Source organism: Pinus tabuliformis, chromosome Q, assembly GCF_031772625.1.
Source record: "Pinus tabuliformis cultivar Carrire ecotype Pingquan chromosome Q, CPIR1, whole genome shotgun sequence".
Taxonomy (NCBI): domain Eukaryota; kingdom Viridiplantae; phylum Streptophyta; class Pinopsida; order Pinales; family Pinaceae; genus Pinus; species Pinus tabuliformis.
In genome coordinates this window covers 975,439,883-975,465,979 of record NC_142296.1, presented here as the reverse complement: position 1 = coordinate 975,465,979, position 26,097 = coordinate 975,439,883, and the positions used below count along the sequence as shown (strand labels likewise).

Genomic DNA, 26,097 nt, shown 5'->3' with positions numbered 1-26,097 from the left:
AAAGTGAAAGTGAACATCTCTTGTATAGGTAGCATGTCGCTCTTGAACATGACACTCATCTGTGTCTCATGTCAAGTTTGGGATATCCTCTTTCAATCAGTTTTCTTTCTGGGTTTGGGTGATCCGTTTTGCCTCTCATATAACTATTCCACTAAGTTGTATGACCCTTGGTCCGATGTTGAGTCTAATGCTACCACACTCCAGAGTCATGTCGCCAATAGTTTAAGAGAAGTCCTATCGGTAGTCTATTACCTATACATTGTCTGACTCTTTGCTATAGCCTTGGATCCTACTCATTTCATTCCACTTTATTCCTTGTTTCATGTCTATGATGGGGGAATCGTCACGGCCCTCCTTCAACGGGTCACTTCCTGTTGAATTCAGCTCATTATCCAAGAAGATGACTTAGAGACCCCATTTCAGTACCTTAGAGATTGCATGCCTTAATGATAAGTTCTTCGCATCTGACAGTAGGTTTTCATCATTAGCCTTCAATTGTGTGATTCCACGAATGTTCGACTTCCGCTTCCTTTTCACATTTAGGGATTGTACTATCATACCTTGAGATCCATTGTCATTATTGGTGGTTTTTCTTGTACCTGTTAACATTCCACATCATTGGGAGGTAATTAGGTGGCTTTCTAGCATGTTTGACTTCGACACATTCATTCGCATGTTAGAATTCGTACTTTGAGCGGGTTGGGATGGAGCACAAGACCCTGAGTCTTGTCTGATATGACTCAGGCTATGTGGAGTTATGTATTATTCATGATTGTACACATGTTTCTACTATACAGACAATTGTGACCATACCATGGGACCTTACATTTACGATGATCCTTCTATTATATCTGGTGGTTGCATCCATACCTTGGATCTTAGATTTATAGATGATCCTTCTCATTCGAATGGTTGCGCCCATACCACAGATGTTTTTTATAGTCCTTTATCCAGATGGTTGTGTCCATGCCGTGGATTCATGTTTGTTATCAGATATGTATATGTATATGCATCCTTGATTTGTAGGTATCTTGATAGTGTTTGTTCTCATCCTTCCAAAATCTTGTAAAGCATCTCAACCAACATTCCCTATTCTTCGTTCATGATTTAGGGGGCATTTGTTACACAATATTTTGTCACACCTCCCGCACTTCCCTATGACATACCCCAAAGTTCCCGAAACATGACCATAATGCAGTGTACTCATTCAGATATGCAGCTCAGATCCTCCCTAAAACATTGATTAGAAAATTCCTTGAGATTCCCCTGAAGGAAATGGCTCTAAAACCATAATTTTAGAATCATCGCTCTTATGATAATGAAGACCACGACGGTCACTAGTTGCACTATACTAGCACCACGATGCCATCTCTCTATTTGCTTGTATACCCTCGATGATCCCTAAAAGGAAATTTTCCAAATGAGGATGAGAAGCTTCGTGATCTAGAAGCTTCCAGAGTGACGAGCCGGTGGGTGTTCAACATGGATGACATCGAATTCTCTCAACTTGGCCTTTTTGTCTTATCCCTATGAGCTACCTCCTTGAGATGAGGGCATACTCTATCTTTAGAGAGATCCTAACTTCCTTTCCCTACCTATATATTCATCTTTCCCCATTCCCAAATGGTTAGTCTATGTCTATTTGCACCCTTATGCTAAGATTGTGCTTATATGCTACTCATTTGGCTTCGAGAAGGAGTGCTTGGAGAGCTTATCTTGGACTTGGAATTTCATTCAAGGAGAGCCTATTGACATCAAGGCTTGGTTGTATGCTTCCTCCTTTATCCTATTAATATACAACTACTGGTTCATTTTCCATTGATGTGTATGCTTGCGTATCATCTATCTTAACATTCCTTGATCAGTTAAGTAGGTTTATTTGAATATGCTATTCATATTTGCATGCCTTATTATGTCTTGATCTCTTGTGTAGGTGCATAAAAACTGTGAGTAGGAGGAATGAGCTAATGACGCAAGTGATTCAAGGTCTTCAACAAAAAATAATGTGATAGCATCAGAACGAGGTAGGCCATCTTGTTCGTCTCTCATTCCAATTGTAACTTAGGAATGTGTTTAGTAGATTGTCACTTAGGTTGCTAGTCCCACTCATTAGGCTAGAGGGATCGTTTCTGTCTGTAGAGAGGATTTACCTAGACAACAAGGTCCTGCTTTTTGGAGCTTGGTGGTTTCTACCGTCACAGTGGGTTTAGAATTAATGATCTTATTTCCCTTTTTGGGTTCCAACTCATAGTCAAAGAATGCATCTGTCTCTGAGTCTTTCATCTCAGCCACCAACACCCGCTTTGTGCAACATTTGTTCATGTTGTGAGTGGAAGTTTTATGGAACTCTCACCAATTTTCAGTATCTTTATTCACCTTCCCATTATTCTTGTCTTGTGGCTTCGAGGATTTTTCCTGGGGGATTGCGGCCTAACTTTTCCCTTTTATCTGTGGCTTGGGGGTTCCTTTTCTCTACTTTTTTTTCCCAGATCCAAAGTCTCACTTCTCCTGCTTGAATTTCTGCTCAATATTGGCAACATATCAGTGTGATGCACCAAGTGAGGTGATGTCCAAGAAATCAATTTCCTCCTAAATGTATTTGTGGAAACGACTGCGGTACTTGAGCACCAAATGTTTTTTAGAATCTTTGATACCCAAATTTGTGCATAGGGTATGGAAAATATTCGTCAACTCATGCACATCTTGATCCCTTTGCTGCTATAGCGTAGTCCATTATATGTACTTGTCCTCATAGCTCCCCATGGGGTAATATTGTTCCTTGATGGCATCTTAGAAATAATTCCAACTGTGTGTGGCAGAAAACATATTGGGTTCTCTCTCATCCCTCTATTCACAATAGGTTTCCCACCAGTCCTTGACATGGGGGGTGACTTTGAGGGGTGCAAAAGTAATCTTTTCCCTATTGGAAAAATCATGAACTGAAAAATATCCTTCCAACAAATTTAACCATATATCTATGAAATCTGCATCTATCTGGTTTTTAAATATGGGAATGTCAAATTTGACTTGTACATTAAAGGGAGTGGCACCACCAGAGTGGCTTCCGAACAAAAATGTGTCATCATTGGGCATTCGTCGAAGGATCTGGGTAACAATATCCATCATCACATTCCTTTGTCGCTTAAGGGCTTCTTTGAGGAATATTTTGAAGGGAACTCTTACTCCTTCATATTTATTCTCTTCCACCAAGGGAGTTCGTCGAGGTTTGCGAGGCTGGTCTTGCAAAGGTTCAACCAGTTTCATCCCTGACTCCTTATACCCGACCTTATTGGGGCCATGAAAAGAAAAATAGAGAAAGTGAAGACTGCTCTGATACCACTGATCCATGCTTATGTAGGAATGCAAAAGAATATAGATATAAACATAAAAACAAAGATGCAGCATAAATAAATCTTCATTTCATTAATATCAAAGAACAGAAAGATGCTTACATATAAAATGAAAATAAACTAGCTCAAGCGATGATAGATTATCTGTGAGAAGATATGTGGTGGCTAAATGCCTCTGACTAGTGTTATAATGAGGCTCAAGGCCCTTTTTATTATTGAACAATAAAGGGAACCCTAAAAAAACAAAACCTAACCCCAAGAGATGGAACACCAAGAGTTTGTGGACCCCATTGGGGTTAGTTGGGAAACAAACTTGCCTGGGTCGTAACTTGGTCATATGATTTTTGTTTTCTGTGCACGATACCTCATTAGAAAGGTTTCACCAAGTACTATAGGACTTGCAGTATGGGCCTACTTCAGACCTAAAAAAGCACCATTTAGGGAGTCAAAACAACTCCAGAAGTCCAGGGCCTGAAAAACTTCTAAAAATTGTAAATGTTGTTATAATCAAGGAAACTAATGAAACCGACTAGAGTTGTAGGCGGAATAGGCGCGTGCTCACTAATATCCACTTGGATCAAAGAAAATGATCAGAAGGAATAGAAAGAGGAGGAATAATCTAACGACATGGACACCTCTAACAACCACAACACGCAAAGAGGAAAATATGATTCACCATAAAGCACGAGAAGAAATGAAAGTAGTGAAGCACTAAGAAGTTCATCTCATCAAATGCAACACTATTAAGATTTAAGGATTGTCCCTTAATAACTAAAGTAATGAATTTCATATAACCTTGGAACTTCAAAGAAGCTAATGAGCATAAAGAATAGAGATATGTAATGAAGGAAGAATATGAGTCCATAATGAAAAGTGATACTTGGGAATTAACATAATTTCCTTAAAATAAAGTACCTATAGGATCCAAATGGTTCTTACAACCTAAATTTAAGGATCATGGAAGTATAGATAAATATAGGGCCATGTTTGTTGCATAAAGTTACTCACAGAAATATGGAATTGATTATGAAGAATTTTTTGCACCTATAGCTAAGTTAGGTACAGTTAGATTGGTGATTTCTTTAGATATAAAAAAATAAATGGAAACTACATCAGCTTTATGTTAAGTCTAATTTTTTTACTGGGGAACTAAAAGAAAGAGTGCATCTTATTTAGCCAGAAGGGCTGTTTAAAAAGGTTCAAGATCACCTTGTTTACAAATTAAAGAAAACTTTATATGGATTAAAACAAGAACCAAGATCTTGGTATGTGAAGATTAATTCTTTCTTTATCCATAAAGCTTTTATGAAAATTAAGAGTGACCCTAATCTGTATATCAAGTAAGATCAAAATGGGAATGTTATTATGATTTCCATCAATGTTGATGATCTTATCATAGAAGGAAATACTTCTAAGTTAATTGATGAAGATAAAAAAAGAAGAAGCTACCATAGGAGTTTGAAATGGAAGACCTTGGTGAATTTTATTATTGGTTTCATATTGAAATATGGAGAGAAGATGATCATATGTTGGTTACATAGAGTAAATATTCTAGGGAGTTACTCAAAAGGTTAAAAATGGACCAATGTATGGAAGTATCAATGCCTTTGGAACATAATGGCAAACTCTATAGTGATGATGGGACAAGAGAGGTGGATGGTAAATTATATTGTTAGCTGGTGGGGTGTCTACATTATCTCACTACAACTAGGCCAGGCATATCATATTAAATTAGCATCCAAAGTTAGTTCATGGCCAGTGACTAATTCTTGGTGGTGTGTAGTTGTTGGGCATGGTATAGCTAATTGGGAATTGCTAGATCTAGTTATTGAGCTTGTAACATGGAACTAGTAATTTGTGAACTTGATTTTATGCTCATTGAACTTTGGTGTCAATCCATATGACTATGTTATAGGCCATGGATCTCCTTGTCTAAGCCTACATGGTCTATAAGAAGCTCAGTGAATGACCAAACCACTAGTGTAAACTTCCCCTATGCAAGTATTTCCTCAAACTCTGGATCTAGTTTGGGGGTGGACAGCTACAAGAAATGTTGTAATGTAGCTAGCCTAACATTGGGTGGAGAGTGGAAGTCCCTCCTTCAGTTGCCAAATAATTTAGCTCACATAGATAAGTATAACGATTTATGTATATTTTAATGATGGAATATGATTATGTTGGTTACATTATTTATTGATTATATGGTTCTACATGATTCATGAAACAATGATTGAATCATTGTATACTCATGGTTGACAAGTTATCTTATATATATGATGCTACTGAAATGCTGGAACTGTGTGCTTGTTTCCATCTTCATGAACTACATGATCACTTATATGACTAGGAATGATTATTTGGGGTTCACTCAGTTACCCTGTAATTTTATGAGTTCTCAGCTATCTTATATGATTATGAATTATGTAGCTCATTGTCATACCCATGATTATAAGTTATCTTACATGTGATGAGTTTCAGTTAGATGCTATGTGTTAAATGTGTACTTCGTTAGAGCTAATAGTCACTTAGTTTATGAATGATGTGATGAATTCTATGGGTTTCTGCATACTTATATGTTGTTGTGACATCCTAGGATTTACTATTCAAAGCTTGGTTTGTTGCTTTCTTATTAAACTTGTCCTTTGAATCCATCTCTTTCTTTTGCCTAAAATATGCACAAGATAAACTATTATAGTAGACACTTGGGACAAAAGGCTTTCCTCAAAGCAGCTAAGAATTCGTTAACCAAAAGAGGGCCTAAAGAGCGGATTCCTAGTGTCCATCTTCCGTATGTTCAGGGGACCACGGATAAGATTGTGAGGGTTCTTAAGAAGCATAATGTCCCCGCAACTTTTAGACCTCTCAACACCATTCGTAAATCCCTCAGATCTGTAAAGGATCCCATCGACCCTAAGGACATGAAAGGGGTTTATATTATTCCTTGTTCTTGTGGGACCCCCTATATTGGTGAGACTGGTCGCTCCATTAATCAAAGGATTAGTGAGCACGCAGCTGACCTCAAGCATATGAGAACTAATTCTTCCACTTTATCAGAGCATGTGGAGAAAACCAATCATCATGTCTACATCGAGGAGGCTGGTGTGATTGCTAGAGTGTCACAATTCCATCACCGGAAATTTAGGGAAGCCCTGGAGATTGAAAAAAGACTGGACAATCTCAATAGAGAGGATGGATGGAAGATCAGTAATTGTTGGATCCCAACCCTCTCCTCCTAGTTGTTTTCTTTCTTTTCCACCCTTATTTCATCGATATATTAATTTTTTATATGGTAATTTTTTTTTTTTCCCATTAGGAAAAAGTCGTAATTTCTATTAAAAGGGAGAAATTACATTTTGCAGATGCTTATCGCATATTCATATGTGGCCGTTGGCCAGTCGAAATTCACAAAAATAACCTGAGTGTTCTGGATCTCCTCGCAGGGAGTCTTACTGTTATAGATACAAAATTTTAAATACCAAAACTTGCTCTACGCAGAGAGCACTGAAATAGCCATGATGAACTGTACAAAAAACCATATAAAAAAAGAGTCATATCCATGTCTGATGTTATGGATGGGTCGGTGACCCATTCCTGTTAAGATCTATATAAGGCCGGTGGTAATATTGATGGAATGTTCCATCAATCTGCTCCTGTATCAGCGATTGTTCTAGCTGGCTATGCGCTGCTTCTTTGGACAGTTGGTCTGCTTCAGCATTCTGCTCCCTGTAGATATGATGACAGTCAAAAGATTCAAAAGATGAGATTAGTCTTTTGGCTTCGTCAAGGATATTTCTCAAAGAGTAAGTAAAACAATGAGAAGCAGAGTTTATCCAATTGCAAACAATCTGGGAGTCACCAAATAGTTGGAGGTGTCTGCAATGTTTTTATATTGCAAAATATATGATGTGTTTGGTTGTACTAAGCTCTGAAAAATTATTTGTGCCATTTGGGAGTTTAATCTGAATCCTGTAGTAGTGCGATTCATTCAAATATAAGATAGCACCCCCGCCACAACCGGTATCCTATGCAGAGCCATCAAAAAAAGCCCATGGCTTGGATTTATCAATGCTGAGGGGAGAAATAGTGCGGGAAGGTGGATTCCTATCAGTCGAAGGTAGGAGGTTGAAGTCCGCAATAGTATGGCTCAGGATAGTTGGCCAGTTGGGGGGCCTGTCGTTGAAGATGATGTGGTTCCGGGCTATCCAAATAGCCCAACAAACAAGCAGGGGAATGTTAATGAGTTTGCCCATGTGATCTCTAATCCAATTGCACCAATCATCCTTGTAGTTGGTCCTGTTCCATTCCATGAGATCGGGAATATGAGCTGATATGTTGTGCCAGAAAGTTCGAATGACTGTGCAGTGGATAAAAAGATGATCAGTGCTCTCCTCTTCACAACAACAGAGGTGGCATCTGAAAGGGCCATGGAAGGATCTTTTCAAGAGGTTTGCTCCTGTGGGGATCTTGTCGAAAATGATATTCCACATGAGCAATTGGCATCGAGGTGCAGCCTGTAGTTTCCAAATCTTATTCCAGTGAGGAAGGATGTTCGGTGGTTTATAAGGTTCCATTAGCTTCAGATATCCTTCTTTCGGAGTATAATGACCATGTTTAGCAATGGCCCATATGAGTTCGTCGGGTCCCTCAGATAGTCTGATGTTAGCTTGTGTGAGTGCCTCAGTAAAATCGTTCCATTCTGTCTGCCACTGATCCGGGATGCCCAAGGTTGCTGATGAGTACCAGGCCTGTTGTAGGAAGACGGAGTTTGCACTGTCACCAATATGATTAATATGAGTTATGCCCCTGTCATGTAGGTGTCTGATGAGGCCATCCGAGAGTCTGTGCAGGTTGCCACAACCTACCCAGGGATCTATACCAATCCTTACATCCTGTCCACTCTTAATGCGCCAGGTGATGCCTTCCCTGAGGAGCGGAAGGGAAAGCAATACTGCCTTCCATATATTTGAGATATTGTATCCTGGGTTGTGTTGTTGACGGAACCAATCCATGAGATGGGAGGGTCTGATATATTTTGCATGTGCCACTCGTGACCAGAGGCTGTCTGTAGTCAGGAGTAGCCAGCCAAGTTTTGCAGCTAGGGCTTTAGCAAATAGGTCAAGTCTCTTGATACCCCAACCACCCCATCTTTTAGGTCTGGCAATGGTGTCCCACTTTACCCAGGCAAAAACTCTCCCAGGCTGTTGACCATTCCATAAGAATCTGGTGCATATGCTCTGTAATCTGTTTAAGACTCCTCGGGGTATCCAAGCCAGTGTCATCCAGTATACAGGCGTGGCTTCGATGACAACTTTAATGAGTATGAGGCGTCCTGCTCTTGAGAGGTATTTATGATACCAGATATGGAGTCTTTTCTCCACCTTGGCAAGGAGCCAAGTCCAGTCTGCTATTTTGTAGCCGAGGGGTTTCAGCCTGTACCCCAAGTACTTGATGCCATCAGTAAGCATGGATGAGGCGAAGGGGAACCGCTGAGTTGCATAAGTAGTTTCATGGCGAGAGCAGCCAACAGTCGTAATAGTAGATTTACCGTCATTTATCATCATCCCAGTAGCAAGTTGAAAAAGTAGAAATATATTGTGTAGTGCTGTGGTATCACCCAGCCCTCCATTGAGGAATATAAGAATGTCATCCACAAACAGTAAGTGCGTAAGATAAAAATTATCAGATATGCAGATACCAGAGAGCTGTTGTCTGTCTTTAGCTGATATGATAAGTCTGCTCAGGCCTTCCATTATCAGCAGGAAAAGGAGGGGGGAGAGGGGGCATCCCTGTCTGAGTCCTCTTTCCGATGTGAAGAAGGGAGTGGCCTCCCCATTTAGAAGAACGCTGTAAGAAACCTCTGTAATACAACACATGACCCATTTAATGAAAGCAAAGGGAAAGCCAAGGTGAGTCAAGAGTAATCTGATGTATAACCAGTTTACTCTATCAAAGGCTTTAGTGAGGTCGACTTTGAGGATCATGCCTTTTTGCTTTTTAGTGTGGAGGGTATGAAGGAGTTCCTGTGCAGTGGCTATGGCCTCATGAATCTGACGATGGTCAAGGAAGGCAAATTGTTCAGATGATATGTGACGGGATAAAATAGGCTTCAGTCGATTGGCAATAATCTTTGCAATGATCTTGTAGAGACAGTTGCAAAGAGAGATGGGCCTGAAATCGTTGAAAGTTACAGGGTGATCGGCTTTGGGGATGAGGGCGATGAAGGTGGATTTGATGGCCATGGAGACCCTGCCCGATTGTCTGCAAATTTCAATGATTTTCAATAGGTCATCTGCCAGAATGTCGAAGAAGGCAATGTAGAATTCAATGGTCCAACCATCAGGGCCTGGACTTTTATCTTTTTTGAACCATTTGATAGTTGCTTCCAGCTCGGCCATTGTCACCTCCTTAGTGAGTTCATCGTGTTCCTCCGGATCAACGAATCTGGGAAATTTCTCAGCCACTCTCATGATTTCCAGAATGTTAGATTCACGGGGAGCTTTATAAATGCTCCTGAAGTGATCAGTTGCTAGCTTAGATAGGTGCCTCTGTGAAGTGACCACATGATCCTGTTCGTCTTTTAGTTCCCATATAGTGTTAATAGCCTTTCTCCCATTGGCGAATCTGTGATAGAAACGAGTGTTGTCATCCCCTTCGGCGAGCCAGATGGCTCGGCTACGCAGCCTCCAGCTTTCCTCTCTGTCCTTCAGGATCTGAGTTCGCTTTTCTATATGAGACATGTAGAGGTTTTTTCTTTCCTGTGTGGGAAAGGTACCACCATCCTCCTCTTCATGTGAAGCAATGAAGTCTTCAGCCTCCCTCAAGGATTGATCATCACGGAGTCTCTTTTGGTGTGCCCAGGTCTTAGAGATCCTTTTGAGCTCCGATAATTTCCTGATGAAGCCCTCTGTGAATTGTTCCTCCTCTTCGATGGGGTGACTCTGCCAGTAATCGGTGACCATCTGTATATAGGATGGGTCTTTTAACCAGGAGGAGTTGAATTTGAAGGGGCTTTTAATTTTGTTATGTATATCAGAGAATTCCAAATATATAGGTCTGTGGTCAGATATGCCCCCAGATCCCACCCATTGCCTTATACGAGCAATCCTGTTGTGGAGGGATTCTTTAATAAGAAATCTATCGAGCCTCCTGGCAAGACTCTGATCACCACTTCTGTTGTTTGACCATGTGTGTTGTAATTTTGTCATGGGGGTGTCGATCCAGTGGTGTTCATCCAGAAGGGAGGATATAGTGTCCGAGAAAGGATCAATCCTAGCTGCATGCCCCCATGATTCACAGAAACCCAAGGTGAAGTTCAAATCCCCTCCCAGGATAATATTATCCTGTTGAAATAGTACAGAGTTCAAGAGAGAATGCCAATAGGCAGATCTGTCAGAGCAAGGGCCATATACATTGATGAGTCTGAGAACTGTTTCCATAGATTGTACATAGGCATCAATGCCAATGAAACCCCTGCCACCCCAGGTGTTTATGATTCTCATCGCTCTGTTATTGATACCGATCGCTAGACCTCCGGATCTCCTAGACGCGTCAATAGCGTGGAAGGTCCAGTTAGGCAGCCAGACCTCGAGGGTAGGTATAAGAGAGTCCGCATTACAGAGTGTTTCTTGCAGAAAGATGATATCCGATAGAGAGAGGGAGAGAAGTCTCCGAAGAGCTAGTTTTTTGGGTGTACTAGCAAAACCCCTGCAATTGAAGGACAAAATCTTCATGTCGGATGTGTGGCAGGGCTGTTACCCGCTCTAAGGGCCCTGAAGATGGTCTGCTGTCGTCCAAGAGCGACTTCAGCATCAGTTGCATGTATTGCTTTAGAAAGACGGGATGGACGCCCTCTCGAGGGCTTCTGAAGAGAAGGTGGAGGGTCGAGGGCCAGCCCAATGGCGTCGGTACCAATCCCTCTAGATCGGGGTCGGAGAGAGTATCGGGGGGGGGGGGGGGGGGGGGGGGGGGGGCGGGGGAGACGGGCCTCGACAACGTATCGGACAACAGCGAGGGGAGAGATGGTAAACAAGGCGAGTCGCATGGAGAGGGGAGGGGATGGGACAACAGAGAGTGGAGGGGGGAAGGGGCAACCGGGAGGAGGGAATGGATGAAACAAATGCGGGAGATGGAGTGGATACATCCTGATGCAATGTGACAGATTCAGCCTGTTCATGTAATGTAGAGTAAATAATAGAAGTGGAGACAACTAACATACCCGGAGAAACGTCGCCCGCTGGTTCTATGTCATCAGGAGCGGGGGCAGGCGGTGATCGGGTGGGAGCCTCCGCGAGAGATCCAGTCGGAATGGGAGGAGCAGCTTCAGCTTGTACCGGAGTCTCCGAGGGTACCGCAGACTGGGGTTGGCTAGGAGGTAGGGAGGTACGATCCTGAGCCGCTTCCTGAGCATTTGCCTGCCCTTTTCTCAGTAGTGGGCAGTCCCGATAGAGATGACCAACCTTATGACAACGACGGCATCTGTATGGGATCCCTTCATAGTCGATGATCTGCTTCCTGGAGAAATCCCTCCACTGGATAGTGATATATTCTTGAAGTCCTCCCCTGGTATCTAGATTGATGAGAAGCCTTGCATATGCCATCATACCTGTGTGGAGGTATGATTTGTCATAATCCATGTAGACACCAATAGCATTACCAATTCTGCGGAAGATATCTTCAGACCAAAATTGCAGGGGAAGCCCGGGAAGTCTGATCCATACGGGGCCAATTCCGATCTGTTCCGTGGCCGGATCGAACATGGGAGTCCAGCGCTTTAGAAGAACCGGAGCATGTTCAAAGTGCCAAAAAGAAGAGAGAACCCAATTTGTATGATCGGCACGCGCGAACCGTAATGCGAACCATCCCCTCACGAAGGTTTGCACGAAGGGGATGTCAACCAAGTGTTGTCCCCAAACTTCTGTGGCCCAGGCCTTCAAACGTGCAGCTGAGTAATTTCGGCCTCTGATGCGACCCACCAGAACCCTATCTGCAAATTCCATGACGTCTCCCCACTAGATGTCCTCCTCGAGCCGGAGGAAAATGTCCTCCTCCCTGGATCTGAAGCAGCGGTACTTTCTACCCGGTCCTGATCGCGGCGGAGGAGGCGGAGGAGGATTCGGAACAGGGGGGGAGTCAAGCCCACGGGGAGGGATGGAGGCGGGAGCAGGGGGAATGGAACTAGGGACGGGGAGCGGGTCAGAGAGGGGGGGAATACCAGAGAAACAACCCGAATGTGATACGGCGCCAGGGGGGGAGGAGGGGGGGTCGTAAATGGAGCGGAGGAGAAGGGCCATTGAATCGCAACAGAATGAGAGGAACTAGGGTTAGGGTTTAGGCAGCCGGCGACAAACCCCAGGGAGGCCGGCGAGAGAGGTGGAGTAGACAAAGCAGGCCAAGTGGGGGGAATATCCGGGAGAATAACGGGGAGATGTCGCGGGGAGTCACCGGCAGAGTAAGCAACTAAACTGTCCGAAGGATCCGGGAGATACATACCTTGTGAGGTGGAATAGGGTGTACGCCAGATGGAGACGCCATCCAGCGGATCTTCGGTATAATCGACCGCATCTAGGTCCTCCATGCTGCCAGCTAGCTAGAACCTCAGAACGACGAGAACCTCAAAAATCCAGTAACCAGGGTAAGATACAGGTATCGATAGCGAGGCGAAACGGCAAGGAGGGAATCAAACGGCAGGGACAGAGAGTAGTGATGTCGGTATACTGCAGTGCGTCGGATGGAGTATAGACGGGTAACTGCGGCGGTGATGAGGGTGGTAACCGGGCGAGGAGCAGGGAGCGGGCGCGGTGAACTGCAGACAAGGGTTACGACCGAAACCCTAACCATAACCGCCTCGCACTGCAGTCTCCATCAGAGCCTCCTTCTCCTCCCATGATAAGAGAATTGATAGAATTTTTCTATTTATTTTTTATTATTATTATTTATTTATTTATTTATCTATATTTATTTTTAATTTATATGTAAAAACTTTTTGACTATTAATTTAAACTTAATTTATCTACAAAAATTAATTTAAATCTATTTTAATTAATTAATTTAAACTATTAATTAATTTTAATATGGTAAAATTATTATTATTATTATTAATTTTTTTGTTTTTAATTTACATAAAGTGAATTTTAAAATTAATCTATTTTAATATACTATTTTTATTTTTTATTTTTTAATTTTAATTTTAATTTTTTAATTTTTTTATTTTTTACCATTAAATCAACCTTGAATTAATTTTTATATTTCCAACCCTTGAGTTCTCTAATTTTTTGACGAATATTTATATTACTAACTAATATTTTTATCTAACAATTTAAAATTAATTTTATTAATTAATATATTTGAAATTAATTTATTTTATGTTTTACTTATTATACTATATTAATTTATTCTATATTAACAACAGAATATATATATATATATATATATATATATATATATATATATATATATATATATATATACCCCTTATCATGGTCAAACTAGCCGTTATAACTAACTAATATTTTTATTTAACAGTTCAAAATTAATTTTATTCTTATTCTTGTTAATTAATATATTTGAAATTATTTATTTATTTATTATTATTATTTAATGATTTACTAATTTTACCTATTATAGTCTACATTTCTAACAATTTTTAAATTAATTTAGGTTTATTAATATATTTAAAATTAATTGATTTGTAATTAATTTATTTTATGATTTACTTATTATATTAATTTATTCTATATTAATAACTGAAATTTCTTTTTAAAATAAATAAATAATATAAATTAATATAATACCCCTTATCATGGGCAAACTAGCCGTTATGAGGTCAAATCTAGCTGTTGTCTTTTTAGTTGTTACCTTATCGAGAAATCCGAGTTAGTGGATATTCTGCCCTATCTATTTAAAGTGCATAGCCAGATCCGCTCATTCAACTTGTCCTGACAATGAACCACACTGGTTGGTTCGAAACGCGTCGACAAAAATTTCTCCACGTGATTTTCGCCAAAGAATTCTTCAAAAATTTGATATGGATCATAGAAGTCTCAATTCAATAAGATAAACTATGTTGTTACCTTTGAGCTCTTCTAGATGTATTCTTATTTCTCTAAAGGTATGTTTCTCAGTTCTTCGCCAGTGCCTTCAAAAATTTGGGAGTTTAAGAAATTTCCCTTAGTATTATGGGACCTTTGAAATTCCCCAAACTTCTATTGAATTTCTCCTTTTTCAAATCTTCAATAGCCCGAGATAGTACAAGGAGGTGGGAGGGAGCATTGTAGATTAGCATTAGAGCACTGGATCAACTTCTAGCTGTGAAGGGCTAGAAATACACCATATCAAGGAATGTTAGAAACTTGGACTAGATGGGCCTTGAAAGAGAAGGTTAGAAGCTAGTATTATCATAGCTTAGGTTCAGTAGTGAACCTAAAGAGGCTCATGTGCAAATTTAATACAACAATGTAATTATTGCATATTTTAATTTTCCTTAGATTTATAACTAATGGGATTGCTAACCTTGATAGAATGTGTACATGTATTATTTATGTAATCAACATGGGTGTTAGATGCATGAACAACATTGTATCAACATGCTGCATATTAGCATGCATAGCATTGGCATGCCAAGGTAACAAGTTAATATGTTTATTATTGAATCATAATATAGCTAACAATTGTGCTTGGGTGAAAACACATAAGAAGACACAATTTTGGCAAGAAATAGATGAATAGATAGCAATATGATACAAAACTATATGGACTAAATCCATCATGAGAAAGAAGAGAAAGGTTCCCCTAATGAAATCGATACCCTTAGGAGTTTGAGAGATGAGTTGAAGAGTTGAAAAGCATAGAATAAAATACTCATTAGAAAAAAAAGAACAGGAAAAGTTAAACAAAATGTTGCTACAACATCTGTCATACCTACAAGGGTTGTTGCAACATGCACCAAATAATGAAGATATAGAAGAGTGCCATAATGTCAAGACCAAAAAGAAGCCTCATAAGGTTGGGGAGAAAAGAAGGGCATTGACATGTTGGGCTTGCGGAGAAGAAAACCTAATTTTTGCATTCCCTAACAAACAATAAAAGAAGAACAATTCATGTAAACTCTAGACACATGAATGAGCAACCAACAATACTAAAGAAAGTAACTTAAAGAGGAAGAGAGATGAGGGAGAATCCCCACAATCTCTCTAAAATGCTAAAAAATCCTCCTAAACTATTTAGAAACATTTTGGGATCTTAAAGTTGTTGTGGACCTTGAGGAGGACTCTGATTAAAATTTGTGTATGTACTAAGTTCTCTTTTTGAAGTAAATATATAATGTTGGATGTGTTGTGAATCGAGATGTTTTGTAATTCTTCATCTGTCCATGACTACACATTTATGTTTTGTTGACCTTGAGGATGGCCATAGCTTGTGTTGTATGTTGTGTATTGATATAGTGTTTCTTGTTTTTCAATTTTCTCTTCATTCCCTTGGTGGTTAGGCCTTGGTTTGATTCATTGTGTGTGGGAGAGGAAGGAAGCTGTTAGGCCCCTATACTACTAGTGTAACCCCTTATTGTTATTAGTATAACCCACTTATTATATTGATGTACCCATGTAGTGCCCATATTGTTACTATTGTGCCCCATAGAAGCCCACTATTGTTATTATTGTGCCTTTATATTATCATTGTTAGGTCGGCTAGATTATATTGTGACTCCTTAGACTCCTATATATAGAAAGGAGGTTTTGTCATTTGAATCATCCAAGAATTGTTCATTTATGTAATGTAAAGGAGGTTTCCCCCTCAAAGAGGATGAATTCTAAGGCGTTGATATATCTTTTCTATCTTTTCTTGAGCTGGTTTCATAACATTTGGTATCAGAGCTTTGGATTCTAGGGTTTCGCTGCTCCAAACAGGTCATCGTGGCATTTTCGCTATAACTTTTTTTCTGTGACGTTTCAGAAGTTGCAAAAAAACCCATTTGAGAAGAAATCACGCTGAACCTTGGGTCCGAATTTCATAGCTTTTTGCACGATATTTGCGCAGATATGATCTGAGGAAGTTGGTCTTTTTGCAGACTCCTGAATTACATTTAAAACAGGTGACCTGGGGAAAATCGTCATAACTTTCTCTCTGGGGATCAGATTGAAATTTAGTAAGAAGGTACAGAAATAGGACAGGATGTAGTTTTTTTTTATATCCTTTTTAGATCCAAAGGTTGAAATAGTGACACGTGGCACTTCATACAATTTCACTCTTCTGGAAAGGTCTATACTCAGGTCATCTTGGGAGATTGTGCATAACTTTTTCTTAGAGAATCTAATTTGGATAAGACTAGTGGCATTGGAAAGAGGACACAGAGGGCTACTATAGCTCACAATTTCAGAACTTAAAGATCCAAAAGTACAGAATTACAGTCGTTTCAAGGTCAAGCTCCTAAAATCAAGAAAAAGCAAGATGAGGAAGTTTGATGGCAAGGATCCGGTAAATTGGATACTTCAGATGGAGCAATTTTTTGATCTACATGGTGTACAACTGCAAAAGGTATGTATTGCATCTTCATATTTAGAACCAGATCAATTTTTATGGTACGAAGGGCTTTGTTCTCGTAAACAACTTGTTACGTGGTCAATTTTCACGGAGGAAATGATAGCACATTATGAGGATACAAAGAGCAACACCACAACAATTGGAAAGAGTAAAAGGGCTTTGTGACATAGTGGAAAGCAAAATTATGGAAACCAGGAAGCATACCCCTCATAACTATAAAGATGGAAGTGTTGTTTCTCCTAGCCTTCCACAACCTACAAGGGTTACACCACAACAATTGGAAGAAAAAAGAGAAAAAGGGCTTTGTTACAATTGTGATAGCAAATGCAATAAAGGTCATAAGTGTGTTGAGAAGAAATTATTTTACATAGAATATGAAGAGGAGGAAGAAAAGGATCAAGAAACATCAAAAGAAGAAGATATATGCCAGGACCCCACCCTAGAGAAAGAAGAAATGAATCAGACCATATCTTGTAAAGCATTGGCAAGAATTACCACTCCTCAAACTCTCAAGATAGAAGTACATATCAAGAAGAAAAAGGTGCAAGAAGTGAAAGATCACATCGAGAAAGAAGAAATGAATCCAACCATATCTTGTAATTCATTGTTCGAAATTACCACTCCTCAAAGTATCAAGATAGGAGGACATATCAAGAAGAAAAATGTTCAAGAAGTGAAAGATCACATCGAGCATCAAGAAATGAATCCTACCATATCTTGTAAAGGATTGGAAGAAATTACCACTCCTCAAACTCTAGAGATAGAAGGACATATGAATAAGAAAAATGTTCAAGCAATGAAAGATCACATCGAGCTTCAACAACAAGTTCTCCAACTTTTAAAGGATAATGTCACTTTGGTGCAAAATCAAATGAAACAACAGGTAGATCAACATCGTAGTGAAAAATGTTTTGATGTAGGTGAATGGGTATTTTTACTGCTACATCTCAAGCAAGCTATTTATGAGAAGGAAACGTTGGCAATACTACATGCACTTAAAAAATGGCGACCTTACCGAATGGGAAGACTCTTCAAGGATGAGGATGTGGAAGCATTGTTTTGTGCTATTTATATTATCCAACCAGATTGGATAAACAAAGCAAGGGAAGAATGGAGAAGGACGAAGAAGTATGGCCACTTATTCAAAAGTTTCAAAATATCCCAATTCAAACAATATTGCCAGAAATTGAAGAGGAAGGAAAAATCATATTAGAACCTGGAGCAGTCACAGAAACAAGAACCCGACAGCTACGAAATCGTTCAATTTCAGAGTATCTCATCAAGTGGAAGAACTTACCCATTGAAGATTCCACATGAGAGGACAAGAATTTTATACAGAAGCATCAAGAACTACTCAAGCATTGAGGACAACGCTTTTTGAAGGAGAGGGGCATGTTAGGCCCCTATGCTACTAGTGTAACCCCTTATTGTTATTAGTATAACCCACTTATTATATTGATGTACCCATGTAGTGCCCATATTGTTACTATTGTGCCCCATAGAAGCCCACTATTGTTATTATTGTGCCTTTATATTATCATTGTTAGGTCGGCTGGATTATATTGTGACTCCTTAGACTCCTATATATAGAAAGGAGGTTTTGTCATTTGAATCATCCAAGAATTGTTCATTTATGTAATGTAAAGGAGGTTGCCCCCTCGAAGAGGCTGAATTCTAAGGCGTTGATCTATCTTTTCTATCTTTTCTTGAGATGGTTTCATAACAGAAGCTCATGGAGAGGAGTTGAATAAAACCCAACTAGCAGTTCAAGACCCTGATTAAATTATGTGCACATAATAAACTGCATTAAAGGGTAGAAGATAATAAAGGATCAATCAATAAGGCCTAATTGGGTCCACATGAAAAGACAAATTGTTGAAAACCATCATAGTAGGAGGATAAATAATTTAAAATATGATGAATTTGTGAATAATATCTAAATAATAAAAATGAATTTTCCATGTTCTGGATAATACATTGAAGTTATTTAATGGATTCCATGTCACACGACTGTTAACTGCCACTAGTAGTATGCATATGATATGATTGGCCTTATAATACTAATCATGTAAATGAATATCTGAAAATAATCGAGGCTGGAAGTTGAATCTAAAAGTGATAGAATATGAATAGCATGGAATATGTTCATGTATGACACATGCTTTTCAAAATGAATACGCACAGGTTTGGGAGCATGGATGAATATATGATTGAATTCAATACATAATGAAAATGCCTTTATGAAATATATGAGTTGATACAAAGTGGTGACTAATATGTGAAGTTGAGAGAATTTTATTAATTATTGAATATTGCAAAAATATATATGATTCAGCTAGAAGTGTTGGTAATGGTAGGCAAGTAAAGAAAACAACAAGCCAAGGTAAAAAGGTAAGGGAAAGGAACTAAGTAAGGATTCCTTTCAAATGAAATTGATATCATTTTTTCAAAATTAATGCATGTATTACATGGATGCCTAGGAAAGTGTATCATTAAGGTAGGAAGCCTTTAGTGTGAACGATTGCAATGGATTTTGTAATGCATGTTAAACTACTCGCGAATTTAAAGATATGAAGGCTTTAGTATGGATATTTGGGATGATGAAGTGAATGTTTGATTGAATTGTGATGCACACATATGATGCTATGATAGTTTCATTTCAATCTAATTGAAATCAGATGGACTGATAGAATTGTTATATGTGAAATAATTCTAAGATCACTTCAAGATGTTGTGAATCTTTGAAATGAAAAGAATGTATGTATGAATATCAACAATTGTTAGGTTGATTGAAATATAAGATTGTAGGTAGAGCGATTGAATGGGGTGTGAGATAGAAGCCACCATGAAAGAATAACACCACCTACAAGGGAGACCAACAACATGACTAAAAGTCACATACTTATGAAATCTAGCTTCTAAATGATGGAGAGTTGAGAAAATCAAATTTCTAATTTGAAAATTTTTAGTACATCTCATTGAAATTAAATGTGGTGACACAAGTGAAAAAATGGAGAATGGACCTCTGGAAGAAGACTATTGTGTGGACATGGAAACCCTGTGATTTCTTTTTACCAAATGGGAGCAAGTCATAATCCATACCTTGACTATAACACTCCATGAGTAGTGAAGTGGACCACACCAGACCATCATTTGGCCATAAGATTCCTTGCACATTACATTAGAGCATGTCACAACAATTTAATTTTATGTGATTGGGGATGAAATAAGTTGGTAGAGCCACTGATAGTGTCATTTATGAGATTTAACTAGGGTGGTGGAAGGAAAGGTGGTGCCCATTACCTTATCCATCTTTCACATCAAGGAGACAATACACTGAAGATCAAAGTTGAACTCTCCTAGTTGCACAAACATGCATAAATAATGTTATGTATACACAAATAGTGGAGGAGCAAGGGGTACATTTTCAAACTCACCCTGGTTCTCTATCTTAATTTCTTTGATTTTCTATCTCCTCAGCTCACACTTGTTATATTTTCTATGGGATGACATTCAAGATTGATTATGGGTGGTGTGTAGTTGTGGCACATGGTATAGATAATTGGGAAGCACGGGATCTCATTATCAAGCTTGTAACCTAGAAGTTCTATGTGATGTTGAGTTTCTACTCTATGACCCTAAGTGTTAGTCCATATGATTGTGTTTGAGACCACAGATATACTTTTCTAATCCTGTGTGGTCTGTATGAAGCTCAGTGAATGACCATACCACTGGTGTAAAATTTACTTTTTCAAGAATTTCCTCAAACTCTAGATTTTAGTCAGGGTGGTTGACTACAAGAAAGGATGCAGTTTGGTTGGCCTAAGGTGTTGGGTAGAGAGAGGAAGTCCCTCCTTTAATTTTTGAATAATTTAACTCACACAAATAAGTATAATTATTTATGCATATTTTAATGACGAATGATGATTATGCTACTTACGTTATTGGCTGATTATATGGTCTTTTATGACTCATGAAAGAATTCTTGAATCATTATACACTCATGGTTGACAAGTTGTCTTATATATAGAGAGAGAGAACTGCTAGAACTATGTGCCTGTTTCCATCTTCATGAATTGTAGGAACACTCATATGACTATGACTAATTGTCTAAGGTTCACATAATTACCCTATTATTTTATTAATTCTCAACTATCTTATATGATTATGAATCAGGTAACTTACTTCCATAGCCATTATTGTAGGTTATCTTACATGTGATGAGTTTATGTTATATGTTGTGTGTTAAATGAGTACATGGTTAGAGCTGCTAGTCACTTAGTTTATGAATGATGTGATGAATTCTTTCTGTTTATGCATACTTATATGATACTATGACATCTTGATATTTACTATTCAAATCTTATTTATTAATTTTTCTTTTGAAATATGGCCTTTAGAGCCATCTTTATCTATTAATTAGATATTGTTGAAGATAAGCTTTGTTGGTACCTTTAAGCTCTTATGGATGCACTCTAGTATATTTGAAGGTTTGTTTCTCAAGACTTATACATTTCCTTCAGAAATATGGAGTTTTGGGAAGTTTCCCTTAGTATTACGAGGCCTCTATAATCCCCCAAACTTGCATTGAATATCCATTTTTCCAAAGCTCCAACAGAAATGCAGGTCTCTTCCAGACTAGATTAAAGTTTTTTAGCAGATCACATCCAAGATTGGATTTCCTTCTGAATTTCCTTTTATCTGGGTGGATTACCTTCTCAACCACCATTTTTATTAGGGTTGGATAACTTTCTTCAAGTGTGAATTGCATTAAGGTGGTGAGCCTCTAAATTAGATACAATTTAAGGCCCATCTGACCATCCTTTAGCATATTTAATCTCTCTCTTTGGATTTGATGACATGTTTTTGAGCTATAATGTGTTCATTAGGAAGGTTTAGATATAATTCCATATTATGTGCTTAATATTATTTATTTTTGAAGAATATTGAGAGAATAATGAATAAATTCTAAATGAGATAATACATGGACTTTCTCCTTACTAAAGAATGTACCAAGATTGGATAATAAATGAACATGATATTATGAAATTATTGAATAGATTATGGAGCTCCAATGATTGAGAAAATCTAGGAATATGATCCCTGCCATTTAATGGAGATTCCTACTATTAAGAACCAGATCCACTTTTTGAGGGATTTTTGAGGGGAAAGTTGTCTCCTTTCAAGGAGGATGCTTCCCCATTAATTTGTATAAGTACCCATTCGAATTTTCCTCGAAGGGAATGTATTTCTTAGTCTTCGTGTGAAAAAAACTTGTTATTTAACAACTCTACCTTCATTTCTAGCGGGGATGTGCTTGGATTGATTCAAATAATGAGGTTTGGTGTTATTTCAAGCTTTTAACACTTTGTTTCATTCATAGAAATTCCAGTATCCTTGGCCTTGGCCATCCTAGGAGCCTTAGATCCCTAGTGTACAATTTATTTATCTTCTTTGAATGTTTTGTTCACTTGCATCTCTTATTCTTGCTTTTGTTATTTCTGCATTTAGTATTCATGCTTCATAGGTTGTAGGTTAGGTTGGTTAAATGATTGAAGTTTTTTTTTCAGGTCATTTATATAGGTAAAAACATGATGCATCCTTATAAAATATTTGAAAATTCATATTCGTCATTGAGCTACTTGGATTGGTTTACTAGTTCACACAACCTTGGAATTTTTGGAAGTATCCTATAGAAAAATTGTAGTGATTTTCTGCTAAATTTTAGCACATGTTAATGAGCTCATTTTGAGTTTATCCCACTTGTATTGAAGCTTAAAAACATCAAAATTAATAACATAATATATCTCACAACATTTTCACTTGATTATCTTAGGCATTTGGGTACTTAGATTAGCTTACTAGTTCATTTCTCTAAACTTTATGGCTTTTAGTAGTAAGTTTTTGCTGAATTTTAACAAATTTTAACTAAGATATTTCAATTTGATTCCACTTGTATTAATTCATAATAAAATTATTCTTAATAAAAAAATCTACCGCGTAGAATTTCACTTGATCTGGTTAGGCATTTGGTAGGTTAACTAGTTCACTGGTTCTAAAATTTCTAGTTTTTAGAGTAGTAATTTGCTATTGTTTTTTAGAACATGTTAAAAAGGGTTATTTTGAGTGATACCACTTTTATTGGATTCCTAATAAATCCTAATTAATAAAAAAATTAACCCCATATCATTTTTATTTTATTTTCTTGGGAATTTGACAAGTTAACTCGAGAAACAAACATCCTGTAGCAATCCTGTAGTAGTTTGTTTTCGAGATCTTCCTTGCGTAGATTCACTCCAAATTCATGGTAGAAATATATTTATAGCCTATGAATTCTCTAAGACCAATTTGGTTTATATAAGCAATTTTTAGGTTTCCATTTATCTCTTACATTGCTTTCTTCTTGAATGTTGATTTATGCAATTAGTATAGATTTCCTTTTTGTAATTTACTTTAAGCAAAGTGTGATTTCCTTCTTGCAAGATTAATCTAGGATTTTCCTTTGCTACAAAATATAATATATTTACTTTAATTTCATTTCATTTCCAGCAACATAGATTATATTTTCTTGGTTTTTATTGTGCTTTACATTTTTTCAAATAAAATAGATTTTCTTTCTGTCATTTGCTTTAGAACAAAAGTAGAATAAGTTTGCTTATTCTTATTTACCTTTTACAACTTATGATTGATGGCCTACCTAGATATTTTATTATTTGAATTTTTTTCATTTCCTTCTTTCAGTTGCATCAAAGGGAGTAGGACTAGTAAGAGGAAGGTGTTTGTTTCACATACAATGTCGACCCCTCTTAAGTTTGTATGAACCCTGAGTTGATAATTTATGTTGGTAGCTTTGGGAGTTGCAACATTCTTGTTGGAATACTGGGCTCATCACTTTTTTGTTCCATTACCAGGTAAGGTGTCAAAGCAATCACTCTCTTATTCTTGGAATGATTCCTTCTTTCTTTTTTGCATTCATATTTTCTACAAAAACAAAAAAATTGCGTGAGTCATCTTTCATTCATTTTTTTTATAAAAACAAAAAATATTTCTTAAATACCACAAATCCTTCTGCCATCCACTTTTGTAGGTATAAGTAGAATATGTGGCAGATAATTTAGAAGGATGCATGGAGAAACTCTACTTTGTCAACTTGTATCAACAAGGGTCTTATTCTACCCAACCTTTTCAACCATTTCAGGGGTCTTATTCCATTCCTTCTTTTCATCCATATCAACACCAACCTCCTCAATGGGGTGATTCATACTTTCCTTAATATTCATGGTATTATCCTCCCAAAAATTTCATTCCTCCTTTACATCCATATCAACACCAAACTCCTCAGTGGGGTGATCCATATTTCCCTCAATATCTTCAATTCCCATGTTCACACCAACCTCCTCAATAGAGCGATCCATATTTCACTCAATGTCCTTAGTATCCTACACTCTAATATTAACAAAAATACCACCAAACTCCTCCAAATCCATCTCAAAGACCCACTCCCTCTCAAATACCTGAACAATCACTTCCCAACCCCAACAATAAAATGCCTTAGCCCCCTTACAATGTTGAGATGAAAAATATTCAAAAAGATCCTCTTGGTCTAAATGATATTCATCCTAGATCAAGAAGAGTATTTCAAAAATAAGATTCCTCTTATGTCTTTGAAGAACAACATTCATAAGAAGAAGAGCTAGAATATTCACATACTACATTTGATGGAGGGAAGCCATTGAAGCTTGATATTGAAGAATTTCTACTATGCTTATCATCAAATCCTTTATGTGTTCAAGGGAATAATTAGAAAATAGTAAAATAATTGAATTACAAGGAATAAGAAGGCATACAGAATGTTCCAGATGAGCAAGTGAACTAAGAGAATCACAACTATATTGAACTTTAGTTCCTGACAATCACTAAGCGAGAGCACCACTCTATTCAATAGTGTTTGGCATCATCAAAGTGAAAGAAGTTGGTCTCTCATATTTAGTTACATGTTAAAGCATATGTTTCAAGCCTACATAAGATTTTTTATGTCATCTTGTTATGCACATGGCTCCATTGGAAGTATTCCTATACTTGAAAAATATTTTCTTTTTTCCAAGTAGAGTAGGATAGATGAATAAAAGAAAAAAGGGAAAAAGAGGAAAATAAAATAATAATAAAAAAATCTCAGATGAGAACATCCTTTGAGGCACCTGAGATTGGATCATTCATTGAAAACCTCCATGAGGTGGTTAGTGGGTTAGAAAAAATAAAAAAGAAAAAAAGAAGGAAATAAGATCGTAGGTGAAAACCTCCTTTGAGGTGCCTAGGTAGATCTGTTGGTTGAAAGCCTCATTGAGGTAACTAATAGGCCTAGAGAAAAAAAGAAAAATGAAAAGGGAAAAAACATTATTTTCTCTAGGTTCTCTCTCTGATATATGCAAGGTCTTTCCAACTTGCACAAGCAACAAAAAGTTGATAAGGGAAGCAAACATCTTATCTAGGGAAATGAACATTGAGTTTTACACCTTCTGCACCAAGATGATCCAACATGGCTAAGAAAAAGTTCATAAATCTATTTTAATCCTTAAAATTCATCCCCATGCTATTTATCATCATTCTAAAGACTTTCCCATTCATTTTCCTCATTGTCTTGAAGTGCTACAGGAAAGTTATGTGTTGCTACAAGATTCCAAAAGAAAAGACATGGAAGAAATTTCTTTGACCATATATCAATAACCATGCATATTTTTGTTGATTTGTTTCATGGAGATATGCATAAGGATGATGGTAACATGCTTAAAAAGTTACAACAAATTTCACTACATAATTTTTGAGAAATCGGCCACCATAACCTACAACCATTTTCCATTTTTCTCAAGATTCATGCATCCATTGGCCAATATTTTTTATGGGGAGATGCACAAGGATGAAAGAAATATGGTAAAAAAATTTCAAGTGAATACAATCTACTGTTTGAGAGATATGGATTAAAAACGTTTGATAGAGGATTGTCCTATAGTGCTACATGATTCTCCCATATTTGCTATAGGATTGTGATCGACATAGAGTGTTGAAGAATGTAACTAGGTTTAGTATTCATAAATTGTATTGAATTCATAATGAAATGTATTTATCGAAAAAAAGAAAAATAATTTATTATTATTATTATTATTATTAGTATTATGACTTATTGAAGCACGAGTTTCATGCTTGGGTCATCATA

At 37.7% G+C, this 26,097-nt stretch overlaps 1 protein-coding gene across 1 annotated transcript; it reads right to left on the bottom strand.

Moving 5' to 3' along the window:
• Window positions 1–7,372: 7,372 nt before the first annotated feature.
• LOC149222740 (uncharacterized) lies at window positions 7,373–12,346 on the bottom strand. The gene is made up of 3 exons (XM_089387663.1): window positions 11,442–12,346; window positions 9,717–11,054; window positions 7,373–9,596 (listed from the first exon to the last, which is right to left on the bottom strand). The coding sequence occupies exons 1-3, from the start codon at window positions 12,344–12,346 to the stop codon at window positions 7,373–7,375; spliced, it is 4,467 nt and encodes a 1,488-aa protein (XP_089243789.1).
• Between the last annotated feature and the right edge of the window lie 13,751 nt (window positions 12,347–26,097).

Excerpts from the sequence above, each read along its gene's own strand:
- LOC149222740 (XM_089387663.1), bottom strand. The coding sequence starts at position 12,346 with ATGGAATTTGCAGATAGGGTTCTGGTGGGTCGCATCAGAGGCCGAAAT. Across the intron at positions 11,055-11,441 it reads TCATCCATTCCCTCCTCCCG|GGGTTTTGCTAGTACACCCA; the intron begins GTTGCCCCTTCC and ends CTTCAATTGCAG. Across the intron at positions 9,597-9,716 it reads CTGGAAGCAACTATCAAATG|GGTCTCCATGGCCATCAAAT; the intron begins GTTCAAAAAAGA and ends ACAATCGGGCAG.